The sequence below is a fragment of the Eleginops maclovinus genome, chromosome 13, assembly GCF_036324505.1.
Source record: "Eleginops maclovinus isolate JMC-PN-2008 ecotype Puerto Natales chromosome 13, JC_Emac_rtc_rv5, whole genome shotgun sequence".
In the NCBI taxonomy this organism is placed as follows: Eukaryota; Metazoa; Chordata; class Actinopteri; order Perciformes; family Eleginopidae; genus Eleginops; species Eleginops maclovinus.
This window is the reverse complement of record NC_086361.1, coordinates 10,902,742-10,930,732: the sequence shown is the minus strand read 5'-3', so window position 1 is coordinate 10,930,732 and position 27,991 is coordinate 10,902,742. Positions and strand designations below refer to the sequence as shown.

Sequence of the window (27,991 nt, the reverse complement as noted above, 5' to 3'; positions counted from 1 at the left end):
CAATTCTTCTTCAGGCCTATAGAGAGCAGCACACTCCCCTGGATATCTCATTACTGATCTAACACTGATACAACCGTAGTCCAGTCTGTCGTCTGTTCAAGCAAAATAAACAAAATAAGAGCCATTTTTGAATCATCACACCGAGAAAAGAAGGAACCTTTTGGTAAATATCACGTCAAAAAGCAGACAGTTAACCGGGTCACATGTTTTTTTTCTTCTAAATTGTACTTTATTTTCTTTTAAAGACATATGTTTTAAAACAGCGATTGTAGAGAATAAATAAAGAAACATTATGTTGTTTTTTTTTACTTCCATAGGTACATTTATGTAATTAAAAACTCTATAATAAGTGTGTTCATTGTCTTGAAGACCACAGGAATCCTCTTTTTTTTATCTTCTTCTTAAGTTAAAAAAGAAATTTTCACATCTCCACCCATCCAACCTCATCAAATTGATTACCAAATAAATTAAACGTAAAAAATCAAGATAGAAAAATTCCCAGCCATTCCTTCCGCTTTGATAATTTGAAAAGTAGTGGCAGCAGAGAATCTTAACTTGTGAAGTCTTTAAACTCCAAACCAATGTATATACAGTGAAAGGAAATCCAAATCTCTTCCAGTGTAATAACCCCCTGTTTTTTTTAATTTACGTATAAATAATAAAACTAACTCTACATAACAATATTACCAATGGTAATCATACAGAATAGTATTTTCTTTTGCCTCCAACTGCAGACTGGCCTTCTGTTAACGCCATGGACCACAACTCACACTATACAGTAGAACCCTGTTCAGAAGAATAACATCATGATATGCTTTTTCTTAACATGTAGATCTTGTTGCCAACAATAGAGTATGTACATAAAATAAATGGATCCAGCTGTGGAATGATAGGAAATCTGGAGCACTTCTGATATTGAGGATGCGGATTCTGTAGACTTATTCTGTCGCCGATATTACTGCTGTTGTATTTGTAAGCGCATACACGTGATACTGCTTTCGTGAAGTGTTGCTCCTGTGCTATACGGTTGGTCAAACAACCAAAAAAGGCTGGGACATCCCAAGTGGTTTTCTTGATTGAACTCTTAGGTTTTACCTGCAGGTAAAGAGGAAGAGAAGAGAGAAAAGAAGAAGGAGAAAAAGAAGAGAATTAGAAACAGAAATCTCACAAATCATCATCAAACACCCACACACACATTTAGGACTTTGGAAGTGGAGTGATGTCTGCAATACACACTGCTTGCACTGATGCCTCAGGGAAGTCTCAGTAATCAACTATTGTCCATGCAACTCTAATAGTGACAGTCAAACTGCTGCAAGTGTATGCACGTTCTTAGAAAGAAGTTTGTCATCTCTTTTGGCAGGCAAATGAATTCAGAACATGCACAGTAGGAATTCTGGTGGGGATGACCCTCCATTTTTGGGGGAAAACTGTTGGAATTAGAAAAAAACGTTTTATTCTAATGACATTCAGAATCATGTCAATCACTAAACTGTCATTTCTCGGTTAATTAAATCCAACCATCCAGCACTTTTTATGTTATATGAACAGGGCATCTGCAGATGAATTAATTTATTATTGACTACATTTAAAAAGTTTTAACTAGCATTTATTACAAACCCTCAGACTTTGTTCAAACTTGCCTTATTTACTATTTTATTTCTGATTCAAGATAATGCCATTTCCAAAGAAACTCAATGTTAGAGTACATGAACAAAAATAGGAAACCTAGGCTATTCCCATCAGGCACATAATGCAGCCATAACAAATACTAATGCTTATAGCTTAAATGAAACGTCCATATTTATAAGGGGGGAATGTTTTATTTTGAAATGAAATGTATTGATTTGTTGTTACTCTGTTTTTGTTTAATGTGGTACCAAAAAGAGATGATGAGTTAGTTTACAAATGTTATTTCCTAGAAGAAGAAATATAGAGATAATCTATTAGAAAACATTTATTCTTTAGGCCTTCAGTTTTGTTGAATTATTTTACTACTTTTTCAAACATGGTAAACGACCTGCAGATACCCTGTGATTAACAACATTTTGTGTTCTAAATGAACATTTTAATGTATATTTGAAAACCATGAGGCCTTATTTCTGTTATGTATGTTAGTCCTTATAATGTTTATTAATATGTTAATGTTTTTGGAAACCCAGAATTCCTACAGAGGAATGCAGTTCCTCAGCCAGCAGCACGTGTCACAGGAACCAAACAGCTTTACCCAAAACCTTCTAAAGTAGGGTTAGTGTCTCAGCTGGTACAACACACACACACTGCACACACACACACACACACCCACACAGTCAATTACACATGAATATTTTTCCACATCTAGTCAATACAAAATACTCACACAAATATAAATGCACGCACCTTCTTGTTGCTTAACATACACGCACAAATACCACGTGGTAAACCATTTACAGGGGCACGATCAGTACAGTTCCAGTCTCACGAAACCAAACAAAGTTCAGGCACAAAGTCACTTGGAATTGAGTTACAACCAAACAAAAACCCCGCACTCACCGAAAACTACCACACCAACCAACTAAACAGAGGGAATGTGTAAGAATGATAATCATGACAGACAAAAAGTAAACTAATCGAAAACAAAAAAGGGAATAAATAGTATGTATCCATATTTGATGGACAGCAGGTTGATTTAGCTCTTAGCATTGAGGCATTGAGGGAAGAAAAAAAAACGCTTGTCATGATCATCAGTTGCTTACAGATGCTGAGGTAAAGTGATAGTTATTGATCAGTGTTTGCAAGGAAAAAAACCAGGACAAAATAATAAGAGGAAACTCACAACGCACCAAACACAGTTCATGGTCGCCACAGTAACCCGCCATGCAGTTTGAGCATGGTGAATCAAGGCAACGGCCCAAAATAAAAATTGCTAATGGCAACCATCACAGGCAATATCGCCACAGCAACCAACACAGGCCAATTAACTTACAACGCAGTGAGAAGGAAGAGGGGGGGAGGTTTTAGCGGTTGCTAGGCAACCGTAGCCATAGCGACGCACGTCTCCACGATATATGTATGGACGGGACAGTCTTGAGAGTGGTGTGATGGTTTTGTTCAGGAAAAATGGCATATGGCACAGCACAAAAACAATAAATGAAAAGTAAAAAACAAAAAATTAATGACGAACAGTAGTTGGCATTTAACCCTGCGACAGAACACTGGTTAGGCAAAACATCTGAACCCAAGGAAAAAATCTGCTCCTCAATCAAAGTGTCCCTCTACATGCTGAGCAACAAAAGAAGCAACCTCTTTAACACAATGTATTTCAGACTGATGAGAGCTGCCGCCTCATTAAAGTTAATCTACTGTAGGGTTATTGACTTCTTCAGTTCCACATGAAAGACAGCCGTTTAAGAGCTGAGCCCCCCAATTACATCCACTCTGTCTCTTTAACTTCCACACACATTTCAGCTGTCTGTCAATCCCGCCCCATCGCCTCAAGTATGTCAATAGACAATAACTCACCTCCTTCAGTAAGGCCTGTTGGCATCCTTGGGCCTCTTCAGCTGCACCTTCAGTCTCTTCATGCCGATCTGGAAGCCGTTCATGGCCTGGATAGCAGTCTGGGCACTGGAGGGGTTATCAAAACTCACAAAACCTGGAGAGGAAGAGGCAGAATGAAAGAATCAAACATGTATCAATAGCAGCATCATTTAACAAACAAAGTAAAAATATCACAGTTTAAAAAATGTTTGCTAGGTAAAATGTTCAGAACTCGAATGGTATTGTTCTAATTGGTTGCCTTCTTTCTTTCCAGATTCTTGATCGGTTTGTGTAGATAATGGATGACTACAAAGTGCTTCTATTCTATTTCTTTAAATTAAATGGGGAAAAAAGTAAATAAAGCTATAACGACATGTATGGTGAAAACTGGTCTCTGAAATCCACAACAGCCATCACACTCACCAAAGCATTTACTCTGGTTGGTGGCACGGTCAACAAAGACCTTTGCAGAGATGACGTTTCCGAAGGGCAGGAACATCTGCAGGATCTCAGAGTCAGTGAACTCCTGCGGCAGGTGGTAGATGAAGATGTTGCAGCCCTCCGGACCTGGACACAAATAGAGACACAACGACACAGAGATGACAAGGTTAGACGGTCAGTGTGGAGTTACTGCCAGTAACATGATGTGCAGCAATTCGTTTAAACTGGGAAGTGCTTTCTAAGACAAGAGATGCTTTCCTGGACAGGTCACTAAGAAAAAGAAGACTAACACACAAAATGCAGAATAGTAGAGCAGAGAAGGACATTACATCACATTTCAAAAGCAGTGAAACTCCTCCTTTATCTGATTTATGTTTGTATTTTTGGATTTAAATTGTTTATGTCTCTTTTATTTAGTACAACATACTGTATGTATTATTTCTCATCTTGGTAAATTTTCATTAATTTACTTAATTATTTATTTTAGTTTGATAATAATATTGATCCTTTGTGTTTTTAACACAATCCCTTCGTATCATATGATGGAAATGAGCATGACACAACAATATACAGTAAGCATAATCATATTCACATTTAAAACAAAGCAGTTATGGTACAACGTTTTGCTAAATGAATTTATATGTTTCCTTGCTGATATCTAGTATTACAGCAGCAGTGTTTTAATTGTGGTATCTGTTGTGTAAAGTAAGTGTGTGTGGTTTGTGGTAAATGGGCTGAAACATTCAAAACCACATGACTGTTCCTCTCTAAGACACGATTATCTGAGTTTACCTTCTCGCTGCTGCAGCTGCTGCGGCTGTGGCTGCTGCTGAGCCACCAGGGTGGGCTGGTGGGGGAACGGCTGTCCTACCAGGCTGTAGGCAGCTGGGTAGGCGGCTGACGGGAGGAGGAACAGGTGAGCAGAGAGCAGTGGCAAGGTAGGAGAGAGACTGCAAACTAATCAGTTTCCTCAAAACAACATCAGACCTACAGGTCTGCTAAAACCAGGAGATGCTTTGCATTTATTTTGTTGATTGTGACTCATTCCATAGAGCTGCGAGTTTAAACTGTGTAATATATGTGCATGTTTTTACTGTGGATGTACATTTCTACTTTACACATGCAGTGTTGTTGAGTCGAGAGTGCAAAGGCTCTGTAGCTGCATACCATTATGTTACATAACAATGTTTTGCATTCTGGTTACATGGACTGGAAGGTTGTTTTTCATTAGGTAAACACATACACTGTGCCAATTATGTACACAAAATATCAATACAACTCAAAATGTCCCTGTCTTTAATTAATGGCTCTCTTGGTGTATCTTTAAAGGGTTTTACAAGCAGACAATTTGTACCATTTACCTAAAAATTCAGTTAGTTGAATTCTCACTGAGTATTCTTGTCAGTATTTCTTATTCAAATACCCCAACAAAATCATCAGTCCACAGTTAACCTTGTCTCTTATCAGATTGCCTAGCTATAACACCAATAATGTATGTAATTCAAAACCCAATATTGCTTTCAACTCTGACCCCACAGCAAACCAGTGTTTTCTCATGTTATCTTCACACTTCAAGTCTCCAGCATGTCTGTTGTGTAGATGAAAATATACTGTTAAAATAATGTGAAGGTAATGTCTAAGTACTAAAACTAAAAAGGTGGAGTGGTCATATATTCGTGAGATTTAAAAATATATATTTTCTTGTTTCTCCTACAAACATGATGCTTGATGCAGTATGTGCAGCTTTTTTGTGGTAGCAGGACGAAAAGTATATAGCAATACATTTTGAGAAATAAATGGCAATTTGTGTCATTCCATATGGCGTAATCTGGGACACATCTTAAACAAAGTGACAGTGAGGCTCACCTGTGTAGTGCTGCATGCCGGTATAAGCTTGCTGCAGAGGGTCCAGCACCGGACTCTGAGCTGTGGCAGAGTAAACACATCGTCACCAGCTGCTTTACACACACAACAAAACAATCCTGAATGCAAATGTGGGGCACATCAGCATGCTCCAATTAACATTTAGAGTTCCAAATAACATTGAGTGCTTAAATTAAATTTCCCCTTGATTAGATCCTCGTGGATGCACATCACAACAGTAAGCCTGTGGAGGAAGAGTTCATGTTGTTCTTTACTATCTGCTGTGAAGGATGTGTTGGCTCTACCTTGGTATGCATGAACCCCGTTGGTGTACAGGGCTTCAGTTGCTGATTGGCCGTTGGGTGGAGCTGGCAAAGAGGCGTAGCTGTTCACGGTGAGGGGTGGAGGCATAGAAGGAACCGGTGTGCCGGCCATGGAGGGTGGAGTGCTGGTACCTGCAGACATGTCAGGCATTTCTTTTTATCCTAACAAACTCAATCTACGGCATGAAAGCAGAATTTAAAGCTTAACCTAGAGGAGATAAGGACGAGTGAATTATTAAACTTCCCAATCAACATGAAACTACTTGATTTCCATTTTGGGTGATTTAATCTTTTAGTCTGGAAGTGTGAGGCGGCACTTCCCAGGGGGCCTTTGAATAAAGGCAGTGAAGAAATTAAAGGATATCAAATAAAAAAGCCTGCGTGGGATTTGGTAAAAAATTGCAGTTTAGAGATATAGTAGTTTTGGTGATAAACTAATAAATGTCTTAATATTAGTCTAAGGGTATACCAAACAGCAATCTTAGGCTTTCTTTCAATTAATGTTGAACGAGATGAAATAATATAATCATAAACACATAGGCATCCTGGCGTTGAGCCATTTTTAGAAAGTAATCTAAGGGAGGTTGAAGCGGTGCCTGCAACCCAAGAAAAGCCCAGAATTTCAGATTTTGATTTAAAAAAATAACATGAAATATATGTAATTATACATAGAATGTTAACATATATATAACCAAAATGTGCTCCAAAAAGAGTTCACCGCCAGGCGAGCAGTTGTGTCATGCATGCTGCCCTTTGGCACAGCGGTGATTTGAGCTACATGCTATCATCAGCATACTAAATACTCACAATGACAATGCTAATCTGCTGATTTTACAGGGACCCTGTGGAGTGAGTGAGATATAGCAGTGCTATGGAGAATTTATATTTTAATGATGCACGCAAGGAAAGGCAATACTCCTGTCAACTGTTTCAAGATATTCCCCTGATCTACAGGTGGCAGCAATGTAAAAAGACACACAAAATGAGTGGCTACAACTCAACACAGTCACCATTATGAGTTGAACATGCTCACATGTGCTGATTAGCACTAAACACAAATTACTGCTAAGGCTGATTCTATTTGCTGGTATTTGGTCATGAATCAAAGTATTGGACAAATTAAAGTTTTGAGCTAGTGATGGCACTAGATTAATTAGCTTAGGGATCACCAAAGTTATTACATTTCATCATAAGGGGGACATTAATGTCTGGACTTTGCTGTTTACAGTGTAATTAGTTTAAAGTTGCTGTTTAAGTCAGTCTTATATTATTCTAAATAAATATGCGGGGGTTGTTTTTCAAACTCAACATAGACAAAGGTCTTGCAGGACTCAGGTACTAAAGCTATGTTCACACTGCAGGCAAAAATGGCACTTGGGTCACTTTCATACTATATCCTATACAGGTCTGATTTTTGCAATGTGACCTCATTCTGAATAGTCATATTGGATTAATGGAAGTATAATTACCACAGCTACTCAGCCTATTTTCTTACTATGTGATATTGGAGAAAAAATCTCTTTGCAGCACAAAAGGTGTTTTTCTCATAGACCACCATATAAAGAGGCATCTGTAGAACTGTGAACATGACACCTTGAACTACAACAAGGACAACTTTGAATATTTCTATTTTGAATTTCTGATTCATGAAAGTGATTGAAAAATCTGTGACATCATCACTTTATAAAGCCTGTTGATCTAGAAGGAGAAACGTTGCTGAGCATATTCATGTTGGGATATTATTTAATGCGGGTCAGTTAAGGACCTGACATCCACCACATTTAGGAACAATGAAAAAGGTTCATAACTATTGAGCACTAATGCTTGCAGGATGGAAGTAGCCTGACTTACTCTCCATTTAATGTCTTCTCTGCCTTAAATGTAAAAGATAACATCTTGACAGATTGAAAAAGAAGAAAACTATGAAATAGATGTTTGTTATTTTGTCCTTTTAGGTCCACCTCTCCTTTTGTATCTGTCCTCATATTTCAAGAGGAAATCTAATCACAGGGCCGGCCGGGGCCAGACGTCTCTGCCTCTCATTACCTGAGGAGGGGGTGATGGATGCGATCGGCGTGGCAATGATGCTGTTGGGGTTGAGGGCGGCGAGCTGCTGCATCTGAACCGCCGCCACCGTGGCAACAGGAGAAAGGTAGGCCGACTGCGCCACCAGGGCCTGCTGCTGCATCAACTGGAGGGGGGGGGGGGGGGTTAGATTTTACAGTATGTTTAGAGGAATCTGTCTTTGTTTAAGAGTTTCCTGGATGTAACATCGGGCTAGCAAAGTAGAGAAACTACACCAGGAGGCTTTGACATTAAGTTTGAATGTTTCTATAAGAAATGTACATTATTTTATCTTCTTATTCAGTTTTGTTTTTACCTTTTCATTTAAGTAATTCTAAAATGGAGCAACTCTCCCAAAACTGAATTTCTCCCACGATAAAGTTTTCTAAATTTGGTAAACATGCAAACAAATTCTAAATAGGCTAAACGTCCCAGATTTAGCAATTGATTTCTTTAGAGAAGGGAGAATTCCTGAATTTATATGACAAATTATATTGCAGAAAATGAATTATTGCAATGTCCAATATATATCTTCTTTCCATAATGACTAATCATAAACATTAAGCATGTTTTATATAATAGCAATGGCTGAAGCTGTAGTCAATATATTTGACACGTCTCTGCTCGCTGCAACTTCACATGCACGGACAAACTGTCCTCGCTCTGTTTTTGCAGACCTGTTTAATGACCTTCATAATCAGCTATTGTGGACGAATCTGTTCATAATTGGTTTTAACATTATGTACTGTGCTCTGTGTCTGGGCTGTAAGGGGGAAATTATCATATTAAATCCTGCCTGTTTTAAGTGTACCTGCACATTTTTTGAGAAATCAGTTTTATGTTTTAGTTTCACATTTTACTGAAGTCAAACTATATCACTACTGTAAATTAACACATCTATTAAAGATATTGTCATGCCTATTTAAGTATCACAGAATAAACAGCCGTAAATGAGCCAAATCTAAAACCATTTTCTGTAAACGGTCCATTAATGACGAGAGAAGTACCGTGGCTTTACCCTTCATTTTTTGAATTTTTCCCATTAAACATCATCTTTAATGACATTTAAACTATTTTATTACAATCTCATGGTACATGCTGAGTAAGGTTTGCTTTAGCCAAACATTTAGTAGATTTTGAAACACAGAAACATAACCTTATATACTCTGTATTTCATTTTGGATCATTTCTAAAATGATGTTTACCTGTTAGCAACATAGTTAGGTTAAAAAAAAATTTGAGTTTGAGTTTTCATAAGAATTGTGTCTATAGTGTGTTTGTGTGTGTCTGTGTGTGAGTGTAGGAGGGGATTTTACTCACGGCCTGTGTGTAGGCATTGTAGGCCCCGAGGTGCAGGGTCATGGGGCTGATGACTCCCAGCTGAGAGGCCACCTGCTGCATTCGCCGGAGCCCTCGCTCCTTCTCTGAATCAGCAAACTTCACCACCAGGCTGGAAGACGCACCCTGCGGGAGGAAAAAAGACAGTTTTCAACAAAACTTTCGATGTCCTGGTGGATTCAGGATCCAAATTCATTTAGTGACAACATCCCTGGTTTAAGTTGACCATTTGTTGCCGGTAATTTTTCTCTTTATTATCAATTCTGAATTGCATACGGTATGTAATAGTGTGAAAAAAAAGAACATCATAAAAAAATGCCATAATTGAGATGTTGAGTACAGCATAATCTTTCAAAGTAGTTTCAGATTCATTTTCTTGTGATTTTTTTATGTTTCGATGAGTCGACTCATTATCGCAGCAGTCTATATTATGCAACCTCCACCAAAACTATAGACTGTATTTATAAACCACACTGAAAATTACCCACAGCAGAAAAAAGATGACCTTATTTCAAAAAACATTTGTCTGCTGTTGCGTGTTTGTAGGAGGGGGACAGAAAGAGCAGTGGTGACTATAAGCTGAGTCATCACGTTGAGTGGCCGTATGACTGGATTTGGAGCATCTAAAAGTGTTTACTGTTTTTGAGTATGGGTGTGACCACTTGTTTCTGTGTGTGTGTGTGTGTGTGTGTGTGTGTGTGTGTGTGTGTGTAGGAGGGGGACTCACTGGTAAAGTACGACTCCCATGCAGTGTGTTGATGGCGGCCTGGGCCTCTGCGTTGCTCTGGTACTTTACAAATGCACACCCTACATGAAATGACACACCATTAAACATGGCCTCACACAGACAGACGGTCAGTGACTGACTGACTGACTGACTGACTGACTCTCTCACACACACACACACACACACACACACACACACACACACACACACACACACACACACACACACACACACACACACACACACACACACACACACACACACACACACACACACACACACACACACACACACACACACACACACACACACACTTGACAGAAACGACTTCCCTTTAAAAATACATTAGGAGCCGTCTTACATCCAGCGCTTCATCAGTTACTGTGGCATCATTAAACATGGTCCACAAAACATTCATTGCTTCATCAATCACAGTCCGTAAACCACCAAACGGATCATTAGCCATGACCCATAAAACCTATTGCACCATTAGTCATGCCTCAAGCAACAAACGCAGAAAAATATAGCATCTGTGTTTGAACTGTCGCTGGACTTTGATTTAAATGGCAAGTATCATTAGCATTGTTGTTAGTGACATTATTAATCTGCATTCACAGGATAGGGAAAGTGCTGAAGGCTTAGTTCTCAGGGCTGGATACTATACAAACACAGAGTCAATATAATGAAGTGTTTGAAAACAGAGGAGGATAAAGCTTTATCAACACAAATACGATTTTAGTAAAAGTTTACATTTTTTATAATGTGGAGACATTCTGATTCATTTCACATAAACTATAAATATAATTTTCTAGATGTTAGCATGTTATCGTGTATGCTTCATTTTTCCTATTATTTGTGTTTTAAGTTGTTTATTGTTTGTTTTTATATTGTAGGCTACAGGTATTTTAAAGATTAAACAAGTTAAAATAAAGAGTCATTTAATGCCATTCTTAATTAAATTTAAGACCAGAGTAACAGTAACAAATTTGGCAGTGTTATAAAACTTGAGTTTTTTTGGTGTACACTAGAGCAGAACATCCAAATCATGAGCGATGTTGATTCTGCTATCCTGATCTGCATGAGGCATTCATTGAATTATATAAAAACAATGTTTTGCCAATAATATTAAGACTTTAAATTGCAATGTCAGAAGAAAGAATTGATAAAATACTAGTTCCTAATTATTTATTTTTTCAAGATCTTGAAAGTATGATTAAATAATTTTTTTTAAACATTTGAATAACAATTGAGGCTTTTTAAGATTCTTTAGAAACTTTGTTTGTGTTTTGTGTTTCTGCATGTCCACAAAGGAGCCAGGAGGTTACCTTTGCTGGTGCCGTCTGGCCCGCGGAGCACCGTGCACTCCTCTATGCTGCCAAACGGCTCAAACATCTTCTTCACATCGGTGTCCGTCTGCTGTTTTCCCAGCATGCCCACAAACAGCTTCCTGTCTTCTAAGGGGAAGGAGATCGCCGGGATTGGAAGGAGAAAAACAGGAAAATGTGCGGATAATGTGAGTGTGGTTACAGAAGGGAGGAGTAAAACCAGATGTGTTGTGGTAGAGGTGAGGCAGGCAGTTAGAAAAGGAGAGGTGCCATGTCACCGTACATGAATAATAAAGGTCAGCAGTTTGATAACAGCTACAAAGCAGGAAGGATAAGCCTGCTATGCTTCTCAGCGCCACCAGAGTGCAGTAACATGAACATCACAGATAGCAAACAGCATCTGGCTGTGACTCAAATGTTTGTCACCCTCTGTGTTGTCAGAGAAGCTGCTCCGTCTGTGAAGGATCAGACCAGCCTTTCTGCACGTTTTTGCACATTTGCTACAAATCACAGGCACGTTGCAGAGATGCAGACAATCCTGCAAAGAATGCAAGGTTTTATAGGTCACAACTTGTATTTTTCTTTAAATATTGCCCTTTCTCACCATTTCATTCTGGTTTTGGTATGAATATCAACTGTAAACGACCTAGAGCTTGAGGCACAGAATCAGTCACAGCGAGCATGTCGTGGTCCGTTGTTTTATTACATTATTACATGAGATTCTGGTTGGAAATGTAATTTGATTAGTAAAATGAGCCGGCATGGTGCGTCATTGTGCTGGATTTGAGAGCTGGCTGCCGTGAAGCTTTACATTTACAAGTTGTATTTTAAAAATTCATCTTTATCAGTAATGTCTCTTGTAAAAAGCTGCCAACATGTAAGTCTAAAGCAACACAAATAAAACCGACCATTATGCTAACTGTATGGATTATCAAGCTAAATTCAAGGGGCTGCATGCTCACTGTCGTACAAAAGTGAAATTAAAGTAAACAACTGAAAAATATGTTTCTCAAAATAGTCAACCACAAACAAATGAGCACTCTAAATGTTGAAAAGTGTTCAATAGGCCTTTCTTGCAGTACACATTTGGAATGGTCACAGTAGGAAAAGCTCAGGTGTTACAAATAACATTAACAATGGCTCTGTTCTATTCAATTATACCAGTAGGCTAAGCCTTGACAGTGTGACAGCATTGACAATACCGATACCAATACAGGACCGTGAAACTGAGGCAGCCATCATGCACTTTATTGTGTGATGGAGTGCCTGCTGTGTCCCATGTTTTCAAATTGATTGGTATAGCTTGCTGAAACCAAAATCTGTCATTAGACAATGGTATGCTATTATGTTGTTTTAACTGAGCGAAATGCACAAACATGTGAAGCTTTAAGCCTTTAGAAACTGTTCAAATGTATAACAGTGTGCTCACCAATGTTGAAATGTGATTAGTGGACTGATTGATTGGGGAAGAAGGACCTTCATTGACTTTTATGAAGTCAGATGCAGCAGTGTCGCACACTTGTTGCAATTTAAACCTGCAACTTTGAAGCCGTTGAGATTGTGCACAGTGTGTAATGTATAGGTGTAGTATGACCCCAACCAAATATTCATTTTAACAGGAAATTCAATCTATAGGTGGATTTTGAATCACAGTATCGGGATGATTAAAGGCAGCATATTCTCTATGCAATTGATTGCTTGTTGTTAAATCCTCGATCAACATCGGATTTTGTCTTTTTAAGAAATCTAGAAATCTATGAAGTTTACTTTTTGCCAAAAATGTGGATTTGAAAGTCCTTAAGATAGACAGTGTTTGTTGTGTACAGGGTCGAGGTGTTTCTTACCCCCTCTGCTCTCGCTGTCTGCAGGCTTCACTTGGATTGGGCGGTTCATCTGTAAAGACAGAGGTCATGTGGCTCCGTCAGTTTTAAATACCAGACAAGGGTAGTGATCATTGACACAAGAAAACAGGAAGGATAAATCAATGGAATGTGTGTACCCAAAGCGTCCTACTAAATAACGATGCGGCCACTACTGTCTTGTAAACAGCAAGATGACATCCATGTAACCCATGTTGAAATGCTATTTAATATGACGTGACAGATGCGTGCATGTATGCATGTTAGTGAATTTGAACAGAGCTCCAGCCTCCTACGATCCCTCATTAATTTCTATTTTTTACCAACTCTACTCAAGTAGCTGACGGTTGACACCAGTGTGTGATGTTACACTCACAGCGTCGCACAGTCTCTCTCTCAGAGTCTCTCTCAGAATCTGCTCTAATCCTGCCGTCTATCGTTCCCTCTCCCCCTATCACACAGAACCAGGAAAAGCACACACCCACGCAGGATTGGGGAAGTGATAAGATTAAGAACACTCGCCGGCTAATCTGGATTACAGGAGAACGCAGCATCAGAATAGCGACAGACTCTGAGCCTTCACAGAGACAGAGATCGGGGTTAGGAATGAAAGAATAAAATGTGAAAAAAAACAAAGAATGAAAGAATGACAAAGAACAAAAGGGGGCACACGCGACGCGGGGGGGATTAGGTGACCTTTTCATAATTCATCAAAAGACAAGCTGCTGAAATGCCATTTCTTTCTCTATGTTACTTCACCATAATTATTATCCTTCCCTCTATCAGGAATTGTGCACACATCAGTGCTTTGGTGCCTCGTCTTATGATGTATAGAACAGGGAGAAAAGAGTCATTGAGAGAAATAAAGAAAAGAACGAACAAGAGGGGGTAAAAGAGAGAAAGATGGGTGGGATTGAGGGGAAGGGAAGGAACATATGGAGTAAAGGATGGAGGTGGGGGATGAGTGTGGATGGGAGGAGGAGGAGGGAGGATGATGTCGGTGAGGAGTCGGGGTGAGAGCAACAGAATGACACTCTGTTAACTCTAGCTTAATGAAGGTCTTAATTATGGAGCTGGTGACATTTCAGCCAGTCACTGATCCTGTGTCACTGATTGATCCGCTGTGATCGGTCACCAGGAGACACTATTGATCCTCGCCACGGTCGCGCTCTGCCGCCAGGACCCGAATGCACAAACACTGTGACCGCCATTGTCCCAAACCACCGGCTGAAATACCACCAACACCTGCTGCAGAGGTCCCTTCACCGAGAGCCCCCAATTGATTGCACCAATTAAGAGGATGATAAAGCACGAGGAGGAGGAGCAAAGTCTCAAACCCTCCTCCAATCAGTCGAGAAATGTGGGCGCCCGCTCCTCGTTTATTACATGTTTCTGACAGGGCCCGCATGTTTATGAACTTTTAAATACCATTATAAAAATACATTTCAGTTCACTCTTTTACTGCCTTTAGGATTCACTGAAAAAATATATATATTATATTCTTACTTTCACTTTTCATAACTGTTTCTGTACTTGTATGTCATAGACAGGATTTTAGAAATGTTGAGGTAAGAAATTAAACAGTTTTTCTGTCATAAGATTAGACCTGCGTTCATTATTTAATCAAGGCAACTCTTGGCAACATTGATTCGAAAAATTGGAACACTCAATTCATAGTATTCAATAGATTTAGTTTACTCTCTATAATAAGCTCTATAACATACACAGTAAAGTATAATATTTCTATGACTCCTTTCTAAAATGTGTAAAAAAAACTACTGAATTTCAACTGGAGCATCTAACGTAATTACTAGCTTCCTCGCTACCCTGCTTACACTAGCAATCTTAAACATTAAGTAAATCTTAATTTAGATAGCTAAAGTTTGATAGTTTAAATTGAAGTGCTGGCAAACTACCGACTACTGCACTGTAGCTTTTACAATGATTTGTATGTTGTCACTCTTCCGGTCTCTTTAAATGGGTGGGGAGGGCCAAAGGTTTCAAAGAGAATCAAAGCAAGTTTCATTGACTTGACCTGAATTGTTTCTGTGGTGGTGACATGTTAATTTAACACCATAACCTACCAGCACCACGTAATGCTGTGTGATCACAACACACACTAGGAGCGTGAGTCATGGAGACAATGTGTGACAAAGTCATTCTCTGCTTTGGGCGCCATTACTCCACTATATCCCCATAGCACATACTGTTAGCTGCTCACTTTTGTTCAAAATCACACATTCAGCTGCCTTAAGGGATGATGCTACGACCTGGCAGCAGTACTTGAATGTGACGTCTTTGATGGATAACATGTTTAAATGATGCCAGTAAGAAATGCTGTAGCCCATATTGCAGAGCAGGAAGACAAACAGTGATAAGGAGAGGCGCAGCAGATGGCTCAGGAGATCGGAATTATAATCTACAAGAGGGAAAACAGTGAGAAGTGGAGGCCATCGAGGCTGACCCACTTCAGATCGGCACGGCAACCAGGCCCCACTTCTCTGACGGAGACCATACTCGCATGGCCATCGTCATGACAACCCCGGTGATCAGAAGAACCCTACATCAGGTAAACAAGGTTGTCCTGAATGACGTGCGGAAAGAGACCGGCGAAAAACAAATGAGGAGGACAAAGGGTGCTTCTAGGTCGAGAGATAGAGGGATTAGATGTGAGAGGGAGGGAGGGAGGCAGGGAGACAAGGAGGACAGGAAAAATGAAAGACACCGAACAAAAAAAAGAAAAGGATGACGGAGGGTGCGCTCGAGCCTGTTGCATGTTGGCGCTGCCTCGACAGCAGATGCAGAAACAGGGAGAAAAATATCTGCCTTTAAGCCTAAACCACTAACGTACACTTTACAGTAATTTGCTCTCATTCCCCTCCTCCCCCTGTTGCTCCCCACCCTCCCCTTTCTCTCTTAGACTTGTTTACAAAAACGGTCCCACACTGTGCACAACAACACAGGCAAAAACATGCCTGATCAACAACCAATTTTACCTGTCTGTTTATGCTTTTTGATTTGCTTCTCCCCCTTGTGCTCCATTTAAACACAAAGATATTATATATCTATATTACACACACACACACACACACACACACACACACACACACACACACACACACACACACACACACACACACACACACACACACACACACACACACACACACACACACACACACACACACACACACACACACACACACACACACACACACACACACACACACACACACTTCTGCTCCTGTCGCTCACAGCAACATCTACACACATTAATCTTTTTTCGCTCTGTGATGCCGCAGGGGATTTTGCTAGGATTATGAGATATTAAATCCATAGATTATCCAATCAAATCACAGCTCGACCCCTTTGCCATTAGGAATGACCCCCAATAATGTCCAGAGGCACCGGGGAGTGGCTCGCTCCTGTGTAAATGCATTTGCACAGCAATGAGTTTTGGGTAGAGAGGATTGTTTACATTTGGAGTGAGTAAAGCATATTGATGATGATGTTTTTCTCTATTATGACCAGCAGAGCAGATGATAATCTCTTGACTTTCAGCTCAACGCAGCCACTGTCGTTAAGTCTAAAGCAGGCGGATGCTTTGTGAGAGTGACACATTTTCTGTCGCCTGTTTTCTCTCCAATCTCGATCCATTTTGCTGAAAAGCCGCCACGCTGAATGGTAAATCTCCAGCGGGGAGTTGGAGGTGGAGGCAGGGAGCGGGGAAGGGGGGGCACAAAGACAATTTTCCGTCTTTGCCTCCCCTCCGCTCCATCACACAGCGCTGGTCATTGCATCGTGCCGGTCGCCTAGCAACCTGGCATCCCTCGTCCCCGTCGTCTCCAGGCAACGAGACCTGCGACCGTAATCAACCTGCCACCTCCCTCCTCCCCCACCCCTCCCCTCCATGCTCTGCTCCTCTCCCGTCTCTGCTGCTTTTTTTCTCCCTTGCTACTCCATCCACCTCCTCAGCGCAAATGCACTTATACACTGGGACGCACTTGTGAATTCACCCAGGGGAAAGGAGCGGGTACAGGTGGAAATTGGTATATTAACACGAAAGAAAAAGAGAAGGGGGAAAAAAAACGGATAACAAAGAGTTGTAACAAAGCGACAGAGGCAGGGAGGAAAATAAAAATAAAAATCTGAGTCTGTTAATGTGTCCACTCGCTGATGCACACACACAGGGGAAGGCAAGGCGAGCAGAGAGAAAGTCTACCTTCTCTTAAATACAGCCAGCCACTAAATCAATCAAACACAAAGAGACTGACAGCACTACGCTTGTACAGTTCAATAATATTTAATCAATGATCCAGTCTTCAGTGTCAAAGCTGCTCCCCGGCGCTGTCTCCTCTCCTTCTACAGGCTTCACTAGTCTGTCCAGCATCAAGGCAAAGCTGACAGCCCTGGAAGCTGACATTCAGCCTTTTTTTCGTCAGACAGCCAACAAAAAACCTTCAAAGTGGAGAGACTGAATATCAAAGAGTACATTTCTAAAAACACCAAAGTTGCCTCTCAATTGTTTTGTCTCTTCTGACTGTTAAATATTCATGTCAAGTGTTGTTTGACTTGACTCAGTGGAGCAGAAGGGAAAAAGAACTGAATCACGGCGGACAGATTTGTGTGTGTGTGTGTGTGTGTGTGTGTGTGTGTGTGTGTGTGTGTGTGTGTGTGTGTGTGTGTGTGTGTGTGTGTGTGTGTGTGTACAGATAGGGTCCATGTCCTACTTTCTTAATTTGGGCATAGTTTACACACTGTAACTCCGCCGTAGTCCGGTGTATATGGAGTTCAAAGTGCCTAATGAGTTTTGTGACATCAGACACTTCTGTGTGTGTTTGCTTACCACGCATGCACACACACCCCAACCCCCCCAAAACACACCATTTCTCAGTAACAGATGTCTGTATTTAAGCTGATAAACACACTGCCTCAATGCACCTCCAACCCCCTCCACGCTTACTGCCACCCACTGTTCATTATCTCAAACTTTCATTCATCTCTTCCTCCCTTCCCCCCACCCTCTCTTATTGTCCCCCCCACCCTTGCCTCCCTCCTTCATTTATCCAATTTCTTTCTAATTCACACCCATTTACCACCTCTATAAATCCAATCTGCATTCATCATTAAAGTCGCCCCAGAGTGACGTACAGAGGACGGGCCCTTTTTTTGTTGTCAGTCAGCACCGCCTGTCCTGCATCGGGCCCGCCGTGCATTGATATGCATGCATATGTAAATGATTGGACGCATGAATGCACACTTAACTCTGGATAGATTCATCAAGTGAACACATTCGCTCCGAGGCACACTAATTGCTATCATCATCATCACGCCCGTAACTCACTGACATCAGGACGGAGCTACATATGGAAGCATTGCTTTATCTGCTTGTTGTCAGATACATGAAGTAACATGCTCCTGTTCACATCATCACTGCATGTTTAAGGACCTCAGTGAACCAGATGTCGGCGTCTACTTTGTGGTTGTTTGCCCTGTCACACATTAAATGTCATTTATCTGAAATGAAAGAATAAATAAACGATTACGGGTGTATAAGAGACATCACAATGCAACTGTTCATGCCAGAGAACGTTTGCTCACATTAAGGACACAGCGTTCTGGCACTACAACTTCCCATCTCATATCCTGCGTAAAAAGCCCAGGCTATATTTAGCATATGCATTTATTTCCGACTATTGATAAAACCCCTCTGTCTGCTCCGTCTGAGTCCTTATGGCTGAGTAAATGTCAGGCTTAGTCAGATGTTCCACTCAAAGAGGGCTCTTTCCTCTCGTACGAGCAGCTTAAACACAGAAGGCCTCGCAGCTCAGGTTTTACTCTCTCTCTCTTTCTCACACACACACACACACACACACACACACACACACACACACACACACACACACACACACACACACACACACACACACACACACACACACACACACACACACACACACACACACACACACAGGGCAGATAATGAATGAAGAAACCTGAGAGCAGCCTATAATAAACCCAACAACTTCCATCCATCCATATCTTTTCGGATGTGTACTCTCCATGGAAACAAATGCACACAAAAGCAAACAGACATTTACACACATCCGCGCACAAAAGCACACGCACTCTTCATTAAACCGTGTTAGTGCGAACACCTGCCCTCCCTTCCCCCGCTGAACATGCAAATATACACCAAACAGCTACTTTCTCACTTGGGCACAGTCACACTATTAAATACTTATTGCATTTAAAATGTAACAGGGAGGTATTGTTGCAAATATTAATTCAAGTGGTGTTGATGAAGGGCAAAATATTGTGTATCTACTGAAGCAGATATGAGCTTCAGGGATGCAACTGACTATTTCCCCCCTATTGGATCAAAGGAGAATGTTTGAAAATATGCTAATTTGCTTTCTTGCCCAGAGTTAGATGGGAAGATGGATACCTCTCCCATGTTTGTACGCTAAATATAATGCTGCTGCCTGTTAGCTTAGCTAAACACAAAGACTGGAAACGGGGGGAACAGCTAGCCTGGCTCTTAGACAAACAAGATGTTCTAAAATGATAAGTATGTTTAGAAATCAGTATGTTAATTATTAACAGTCTTTATCTTAAGCTAGATTAGCATGCTGCTCGCTGAATATTTAGACAGACAGTGCAGTATCGTTTTTTTATCTTTAAGAAATCAAATAAGTAATAATAATTCATACTTTTTGTCCAACCAAATGATTGTTATCACAATTGATGATTTTGTCACCCTAAAATTGTTATCAGTACAAAAACTAAATATGTTAGCTAAAAACTAGAACACTTTAACTTCTAACAAACTAAAACTAGTAAATGTCACTGTTTTTTAACTTGGACACTTATTACTGATTCATCTTTAAGGCCAATAATGGCATAAACTGAATGATTTAAGTATTGATTTGCGTTTTTTTTTTATATATACGCTTTGTGGTACAGGTTTCTGTGTAAAATGGCTTATTTTTAATCTGGTATGATGGGATGTTATTGTCTCTATGAGCTTCACGACAGCTGACGCAGAGATAAGGCGATACAAACAGAGGGGACAAGAGTACAAGATGTCCAAGTAGGATTCAACGCGAGTACCTTCGTCCTCCATGTTCGCCCTTCCCCTCTGAGTGAATTTGTTTTATTGCCGCTCATTTTCTTTCTCTCCCCTTCTCCAACTCCACTATTCTCTCACTTTCTTTCTTTGCTTTCGGCTGAATGTGCTTTTGACACTCTTCCTCCCCCTCCCACTTAGGGACGGACTCTCTCACCTGAAATTAAACACAAGGCCAGGTGCCACTCCGAAACAACCATCTGCTCGCCCTGCCTGACTTCTTTCTTTTTCTTTCTTCTTTCCCATTGTTATCCAAGAGAAAGAAAATCAGTAAAAACAGCAAGGATTAAAAAGAAAAAAAGCCTAGAGAAAGACTCTTACTTTCCAGAGAGGAGAAATGTGCCGAGTGTTAATGACATCTTTCAGTTTTTCTTTTATTCAGGTGTGCTTTTTAATCCAGCGTTCTCCCCTCAGTCCAATAATTGCTTTCATGTTATTTCTTTTGTATCACTCTGACCATGAGATGCCAAAGTTAATTATTCTTTGCCAGTGCAGGTGCAATTAGATGACAATTACACCACAGCTGGTAGCGAGTCGTTCTTGTGCGTGTGGGCGTGTATGGAGCTAATAATATGTTTTTTGTCTTTTTCTTCTCTCCCTCTTTTGGCAATGGAGGGGGGAGGGCAGGGAAGGATTGAGAGAGCACAGGAGGGTTTAGCTTGTTCCACACGGCTTAGAGGTAAGAGGTTGTGAGGAGGAGAGCTGCAGGGGAGGAAACACAGGATGGACAGGGCTTTAGCCGCAAGACATTTGCCCTTGCTGATCCCCTGCAAGAGGTCAAGAAGGTCACGCTACTGTCACGCTAACAATAGGATTTCTTCTGTTGCCACCCCAATACCAGCCTGCTCCTTCAAACTGACTCAGTGTCCCCCAATAACCCCCTGCCTGCTATTACAACAATGTTCTGCTAAGATAATCAATAAGTCAATATTCAATTTCGTTCCTGATTAATCCTTTACTCATCACGGAAAAAATCGGATTCTTTTTTGTATCAGGGATCTCAAATTATGAGGGTTGGTGCTTTATTCTTACTTTAGAGTTTGATCAATTCGTTGTGTTATTTGGCTATCATTTTTTTGTTCGGCAAACTCAAATTTAATAAGTTAACTATCACGTGTGAAATAAAAAAAGCAGCTCACAATGGCATTTTGCTTTAAAAATACTCAAATCTTAATTTTCTTTTACTGGTTGCTATTTCCAGCTATGTGAATATTTGGTGGTTTTCTTTGTCTACTATGATATTAAATTAAACATCTTTGGGACTGTTCTTAGGTCAAAAACAAGCAATTTGCCCAAATCACAAAAAAGAATGAATGAATCTGCACTAAAAATAATCTTAAAATGCAGTCCTACACTGTTCACCTGCTTCTTTCCTCAGAAGCAATGGTCATGATCTGTAATTGGGGCATGGAAAAAATGAAGAAGTGAATAATTTCAACAAAAATAACCAAAAGGAAACAGGGGTGAAGCCTTGTTAGTAAAAGAGGAAGCAGCAGCGAGTCTGGGAGCACACTCTGTCTCAGTAATTCCTTGCCTTGTCGTCTTGTCTCTCATATAGTCGGTTATTATAGAGACGTGGCTGTCATGTCATATTTAGCTCTGGAAATGTCATTTGGCAGCACACCTGCTGCCTGGCTATGCTAATAAAGCTAGGTTTAACTTTGATTAGAATTCAGAGGGAGAGATGGATGGAAAGAAGTCAGTGGAGGAGGGGGAGGAAGGGGGGGAGAAAGACGGAGACACAGAAAGGAAGAGAAACATCAGAGAGAATAAGAGCTGGCAAAGTCACTTCAGCAGCGAGCCTCATAGCTGTCTCTTTCGACCCGTGACATGTTGCGAGATGACTCATGCCTCAACTGGATGGATATGTCTGGATGCATCACATATGAAACATAAGAGAGAGAGCAGCCTCTGACCTTTATTGGAGCATATCAGCTAAAGGGGGAAGTCAGGCTTGCATGTCAAACTCGGTTAATTTTCTCGTGTCACTGTGTGTCCGCCTGTGTCTGTGTGGTGGGTTCAGATAGCCTAGCATGCCAGTTGTTCTGCTTCCCTATGTGTATAGAAATATTAATGTATTGAAACACATTTGAGGATCTCAAAAAGACACACTCACCCCGGGTAGTGTCTTCTGCTCGTGCAATGCATTCTGGGCTTTGAGGGCGGACTCACGTGCACAATATGTCAGGAAGGCACATCCTGGAAACAAAGACAAAGTGTAAGAAGATCAGAGAGTATAATCCATGTATTTTTAATGTCAGTTTCATATGCTATATATATATCTAGATTAGGCAGTGCAATGTTATTGTAAGTTAAATCTTAATTGGCCATTCGCCCTGAATGCCTGCAGGCACAAACATGCTGCTGCAGTTTATTGTCCTATTATTAATCTGCCAGTTGATATATGTGCTTTGGATTTATCTTTAATACAGTTCTGGGTCAACATGTGTTTTCTGAAAAAAATCCTCCTTCCTTAAATGAGGCCATCATTATTAAAGATGTATTTAAAGATGCATGAAACGGAGACTAAATTTAAATAAAAACAACAAACATTTTGTAAAGGAGCTCCCCCAATAGCACTGGAGATCTATGGGATTATTAAATAATAATACCTGGAGACTATTCAGACACGAGCAGTCCTAATGGTTATTTAATATCACGCTGGTGAGGCCAAATGTATGCAGTACCACATAATAGAGAAAGGCCTTCATTAACCTTTAGGGCTCCCACAAATCATGAATATGTAAATGAATGCAGAATAGGTGTTATAGGTGTAAGAAGGCTGATAGCACCTGGCCTATACGTCTCCCAAATGGCTGATGGTTTATGTGGATTTATAAAAGCCTTTGTTTTCTGCACTCACATTTGCATTAGAAATGACAGTAAGGATCATTGTTCAGCGTGGATCACTTTGACCAGCTTCAGCCCATCTGTCAAGCAGGATTTTGAGTGTGTTGAGGCTCTACTTGTTCACCATGTGACACGCAGTAGCACTAGTGGATTACACTCTCTCAATCAAATAGACTGATATCACCATGTGAGGCTTATTATGCACCGACAAAATACTTTAAGATTGATCTCACACAACTTGCTTTCATAATTTTAAAGAAAGAAGATGGAGAGCGCTGCGCAACATTTTTAATTTAACAATCTAAAATAGCTTCTTTTTATTTCCTGACGTTTTTAATTGTAGCATCCAGAGGTAGGCGTGAACGGAAACCTCGCCATTATCTCCTGTGTCTTTTACACCATGCTCAACAATGTTTACACATTTCAAATGTTGTTACAGAGTTAGTTCCTGTTTGTTTATATTTTGAAGGGTGTTTTGGCCAATAATGTAAAAGCTGTTTATTCAGGACACTGAACTGCAAACTGGTCTTGACAATCGTGGTTTGGGTGTGTAAACATATAATAACATATTATTCTTATTGTGTTTTTGGTCTTTATAAAAGAGTTTACCTCTTGTTTTGTCTTTGGAAACTCTGGAAATCACCTTATTAGACTGATTAACACAAAATATTTTAAAAAATATCCATTTTACATAGGATAATTATGCCAGGACAAAATAAAAAGGTTATCATTGAGGTTAATGAAATTATTCCGAATGCAGTTCAAAATCATTGAATCATTGCCTCATTAAAAAGAAGTCCAGGCTGATCAATACTTGAGTCAGTCCATGTCTAAAAGATAAAACATTTAAGAAACGTTATGTCTAAAATATTTAAGTCAGTCAGCGAAACATGATGTATCAAACTTCTAACCAATTAAGCTTTTTTATATCGATCAATGGTGCTTAACATCAGGTTTTGGCCTCAGAGGGGGTCATTAAAAAGGCTCCAGGGGGGACAATGTCTAAGTGAATAGCTTTAACCTCTGATATTTACTGAGAATAAAAACCTGAGGACATATGAGAGTACTATTTCAAAAACATGCCTTCTCACTATGATTAAAACTAAATTAGCAATATAATCCCCCGGAAAATGTTGTCAATTGGGAGTAATTGGCACTTTATCCCTCACCTTTGTGCATCCCTGTGTATTTGTCCTTTATCACCGTCAACTCATAGATCTTTCCAAACTGCTCGAAGATGGGCTTCAGGTCTTTCTCCTCCAGGTTTCGGGGGATTTGCCCGATGAAGAGCTTGATTGCGTCAGGCTCCTTCATTGAGAAGTCTGGGGAGGAATACAACACACACACACACACAGCAGAGGAGGCGGTCAGGAGGAGCAGACAGGGGCCTGCGGGCTTAAATTCACACTGCACAGGAGGTGCAAACAGGAGGCCGGGGATGGAGGTGCAGATGGGAGCATTCAGTGGAAATAGGGAGGGGGGTGGGCTGAAATAACAGTTTCTACACCCTGTGAGACATAGTAGTCCTAATGTGCTAAGACATTTTGTGAGTTTTAACATTATTATCATAATGAACATTACAATATAGTGTAAGATAATAAGATATTAATTGGTAAAAATCTTACTTCTATAGTATATATATCATAAAGGCACTACAGTCTGTATGTTGACTAATATTTAAATTGTACGAGCTGTAAGTACAACTTCTATAGGAATATAGTGATTTATTGCAATTACACATTTTATTTGAACAGCTGAAGAAACTGCTACTTTTTTGCATAACATACAAAATGAAAGCTACAGAAAATGAGATTAGAATCTCATAACTTCCATATTCTTGGAAGTAGATAGACATTAGGGATGCAATAATCATGATTGATAGCTGTATAGCTATGCTGGCCTGACATAGCCATGATTATAAATACATGTGGTATCGTAGTAAATAATAGTGCACAGTGCTGATATTCTGTCTAGGCCGCCTCATATTGAAGCCCCTAGAGAAACATGACAGTGTCTGTCATCACAGCTGGAGACCTGCGCTCTCTTTGTCGAGACACGGGTTACAACAACAATGACCCGAACATGATTTTACACATTTCACTCAAAACGAATCACAACAGAGTTTCAAGAAATAAAAATCATACCTGTGGTGCTTATCGTGGCAAAGACTCGGCGTGATCCGTGGATGTCTTTCTTCGTCCCCCCGCTGTTGTTTAGTTATTGAATCTCAATAATTCAGTTCATTTGTCTGTACGAGCGTCTTTAAATCCTGTAACAAGTTAGGCCTGTACCCCCCCTATAACAACACAAGTAACATCCAGCGACGGTCCTTTATTCGGCATGAGCGTCTTTTTCCAGATCTGCTTGTTGTTTTTTCCCTGAAAGATGCTCCGGTTTTTTCCCCCTTCCAAATAAATCTGATACAAAAATAAACAAATGTCTGTCTTTGGTGAATGAAGAGTGTTGTGAATGATGAATTTAGGCTCCCTTCAGTAGACCGTGGGGAATTGGCAGTCCGGTCGGCTGTCCTCTCCTCTCCCGCTCCCTGTGTGAGTGTGTGTATGTGTGTGTGTACTTATTTGACGTCGTAAGCCGGTGTCTCCCTCCCTGTCCATCTCAGCTCAATCCCTCCTCCCCCCGGGCTGAACGAGCCGTGATGTCTGCCGCCAGAGACCGTCGCAAAATTACCAGCCCTGTGTCAGCCGGAGGTAATGAGAAGACATGTAACACAGTCATGGCTGCCATGTAATTCTTATTTGCGTGTATACGTTATAAGATAAGTGTAATTACTGGCTTTGTGTATCTCTATCAGACTTCAAAACTGTGCACTGCTTCTTTTTTTTTCTTTTTTTGTGCCCCTAATCCAAAACAAATGTCTTCAAATACAAGATTATTAAAAATGATGTACTGTAGCTACACCATAATAAATACAAATTCACTATAGATGTTTATCTATTTATTTCTGTCATTACCCTGCCTACCCTAACGTTGACTATAGATATCAATAAATGTATGTTATATTATTATATCTTATGCTATTACAATTGGAACCTGTTGTTTGCTAACATGGTACCTGGGAGATGTACTTACCCTTTGCTTCATGTCATTCCCTATTTCTCCTTCTCCTTTCTTGTCTATCTTTGGCTGTAATATAAATATAAGGCAAGAAATCACCTTTAAAAAAGGAGTAGGTAACTGTATATTCGACCAGGTAATTCCCTGTGTTAAACCTTAATTTTTGTATTCCCTTGTCCCATTGAACAAACTATTGTTCTACACTGTAAGTTCATGAAATGAACTGTAAACTTGTTTAATGGGTGGCTGTATTCTAAAGCACTGTATTCCCAACATTCATTTTTCAATTTGGATTGTTGGATTATTTGTGGAATATATTAAATGTCAAAAAGGTGTACAGTTAATTGCCAATCACATTCCCCAAACTAATTTGTATTTATATTTGTTTTTTTGTTTGGTTGGGGGTCCAAACCTGAAGATATTCTATCTAATATCATGACATAGCAAACATTTAACAAGCTGGATCCATTGATTTGTGGCATAAGATTAATATTAAATCAACATAGTCATGTCAGACAAGTATGCATTGTTTTACAAGACTTAAACCTGCTAATACACAGATGCAAACTAAAACAAAGCCTTAAAAGCATTTTTGGATGGCATAGAAAATATGCTTTAAGTTGGATAATGATAGACTTTAGGCAGTCATATTTGAAGAGGCTTAATGATAGTCCTGTAAAGAAGGCATGAGGATTCTTTTTCTGAGGGCTTTGTCATATTCTTCGTTATTAATGTAGACACGTAAAACGCAGACGGTCCCTGACATCAAGGGATGCAAATCCGCCTTTTGTTCTCGGCGTGGAGCTGGCCATGGTGCTGAAATGGGTCTAACTCCATTCGTGACACATTATCCTGAGAGTGTACAATGTTTGTTGTCCTATTGAAAAAAACCCGATACATTTAATTCGTGAGTTTTTAAATTCAGGGACCGTGGTTTTACATCGCAAAATGCACACACACGCCCTGAGTGAAATCTCGACAGCATGTAAACAATGAGCCCACATGACACGCAGGAGGCTGCACACACCCCACTTGCGCACACGATGACACTTCAAAGCAGTCACGATTTGGTTTTGAGTGGCGTCAGTAATATTATCGTGTTTATTTTGAAAAACACAGCAAACCCCTGACCCCGGATTGAATCGTTAAATCCTTTATTTACAACAGCGGAGTATCTCCTCGGCTTGTCTCTAATGTTAACACCGCCATCTGCCATCAGTCACTAAATCCTGCCTTCCGCCCTTCAACCCCAATATAAGCCTACCGTGCGGGCAGCAATTCCTCTGACTTCAACCAAAAAATAAATTAATGGTTGAGAAAGCTGCGCTACGAAAAGATTTGAATGAGATTTTGTGTCACTTGCAGAGTGTAACCAACAACGACATCTGGTGACAAGCTGCAAACATAAGCGCGGCCAGCGGTCGTGTTTATGTTGCATCAAATAGAAGACATTTCAGAAGATTGTTTATCATGGGATT

General features: G+C 40.1%; 1 protein-coding gene across 2 annotated transcripts; it reads right to left on the bottom strand.

Annotated features, from left to right (window-relative positions):
* Positions 1-6: 6 nt before the first annotated feature.
* On the bottom strand, positions 7-26,236 carry celf3a (cugbp, Elav-like family member 3a). Of its 2 annotated transcripts, none has more exons than XM_063898989.1 (14): positions 25,583-26,236; positions 24,608-24,760; positions 22,705-22,787; positions 13,445-13,493; positions 11,601-11,726; positions 10,276-10,355; positions 9,531-9,674; positions 8,193-8,337; positions 6,129-6,278; positions 5,827-5,886; positions 4,753-4,857; positions 3,943-4,086; positions 3,502-3,634; positions 7-1,095 (listed from the first exon to the last, which is right to left on the bottom strand). In XM_063898989.1, exons 2-13 carry the CDS (start codon positions 24,750-24,752, stop codon positions 3,507-3,509), a joined length of 1,359 nt encoding a protein of 452 aa, XP_063755059.1. In that variant the 5' UTR covers positions 24,753-24,760; positions 25,583-26,236; the 3' UTR covers positions 7-1,095; positions 3,502-3,506. The 2 variants fall into 2 exon arrangements, with proteins under 2 accessions (XP_063755059.1, XP_063755057.1); XM_063898987.1 differs by having other exon boundaries at positions 9-1,095; positions 11,601-11,729.
* Between the last annotated feature and the right edge of the window lie 1,755 nt (positions 26,237-27,991).

Coding starts and splice junctions, on each gene's coding strand:
- celf3a (XM_063898987.1), bottom strand. CDS start 24,752: ATGAAGGAGCCTGACGCAATCAAGCTCTTCATCGGGCAAATCCCCCGA. Junction 10,356..11,600: donor GCCAGACGGCACCAGCAAAG/GTAACCTCCTGG, acceptor CATTTCATGTAG/GGTGTGCATTTGTAAAGTAC. Junction 4,087..4,752: donor GCAGCTGCAGCAGCGAGAAG/GTAAACTCAGAT, acceptor ATTTGTGTCCAG/GTCCGGAGGGCTGCAACATC.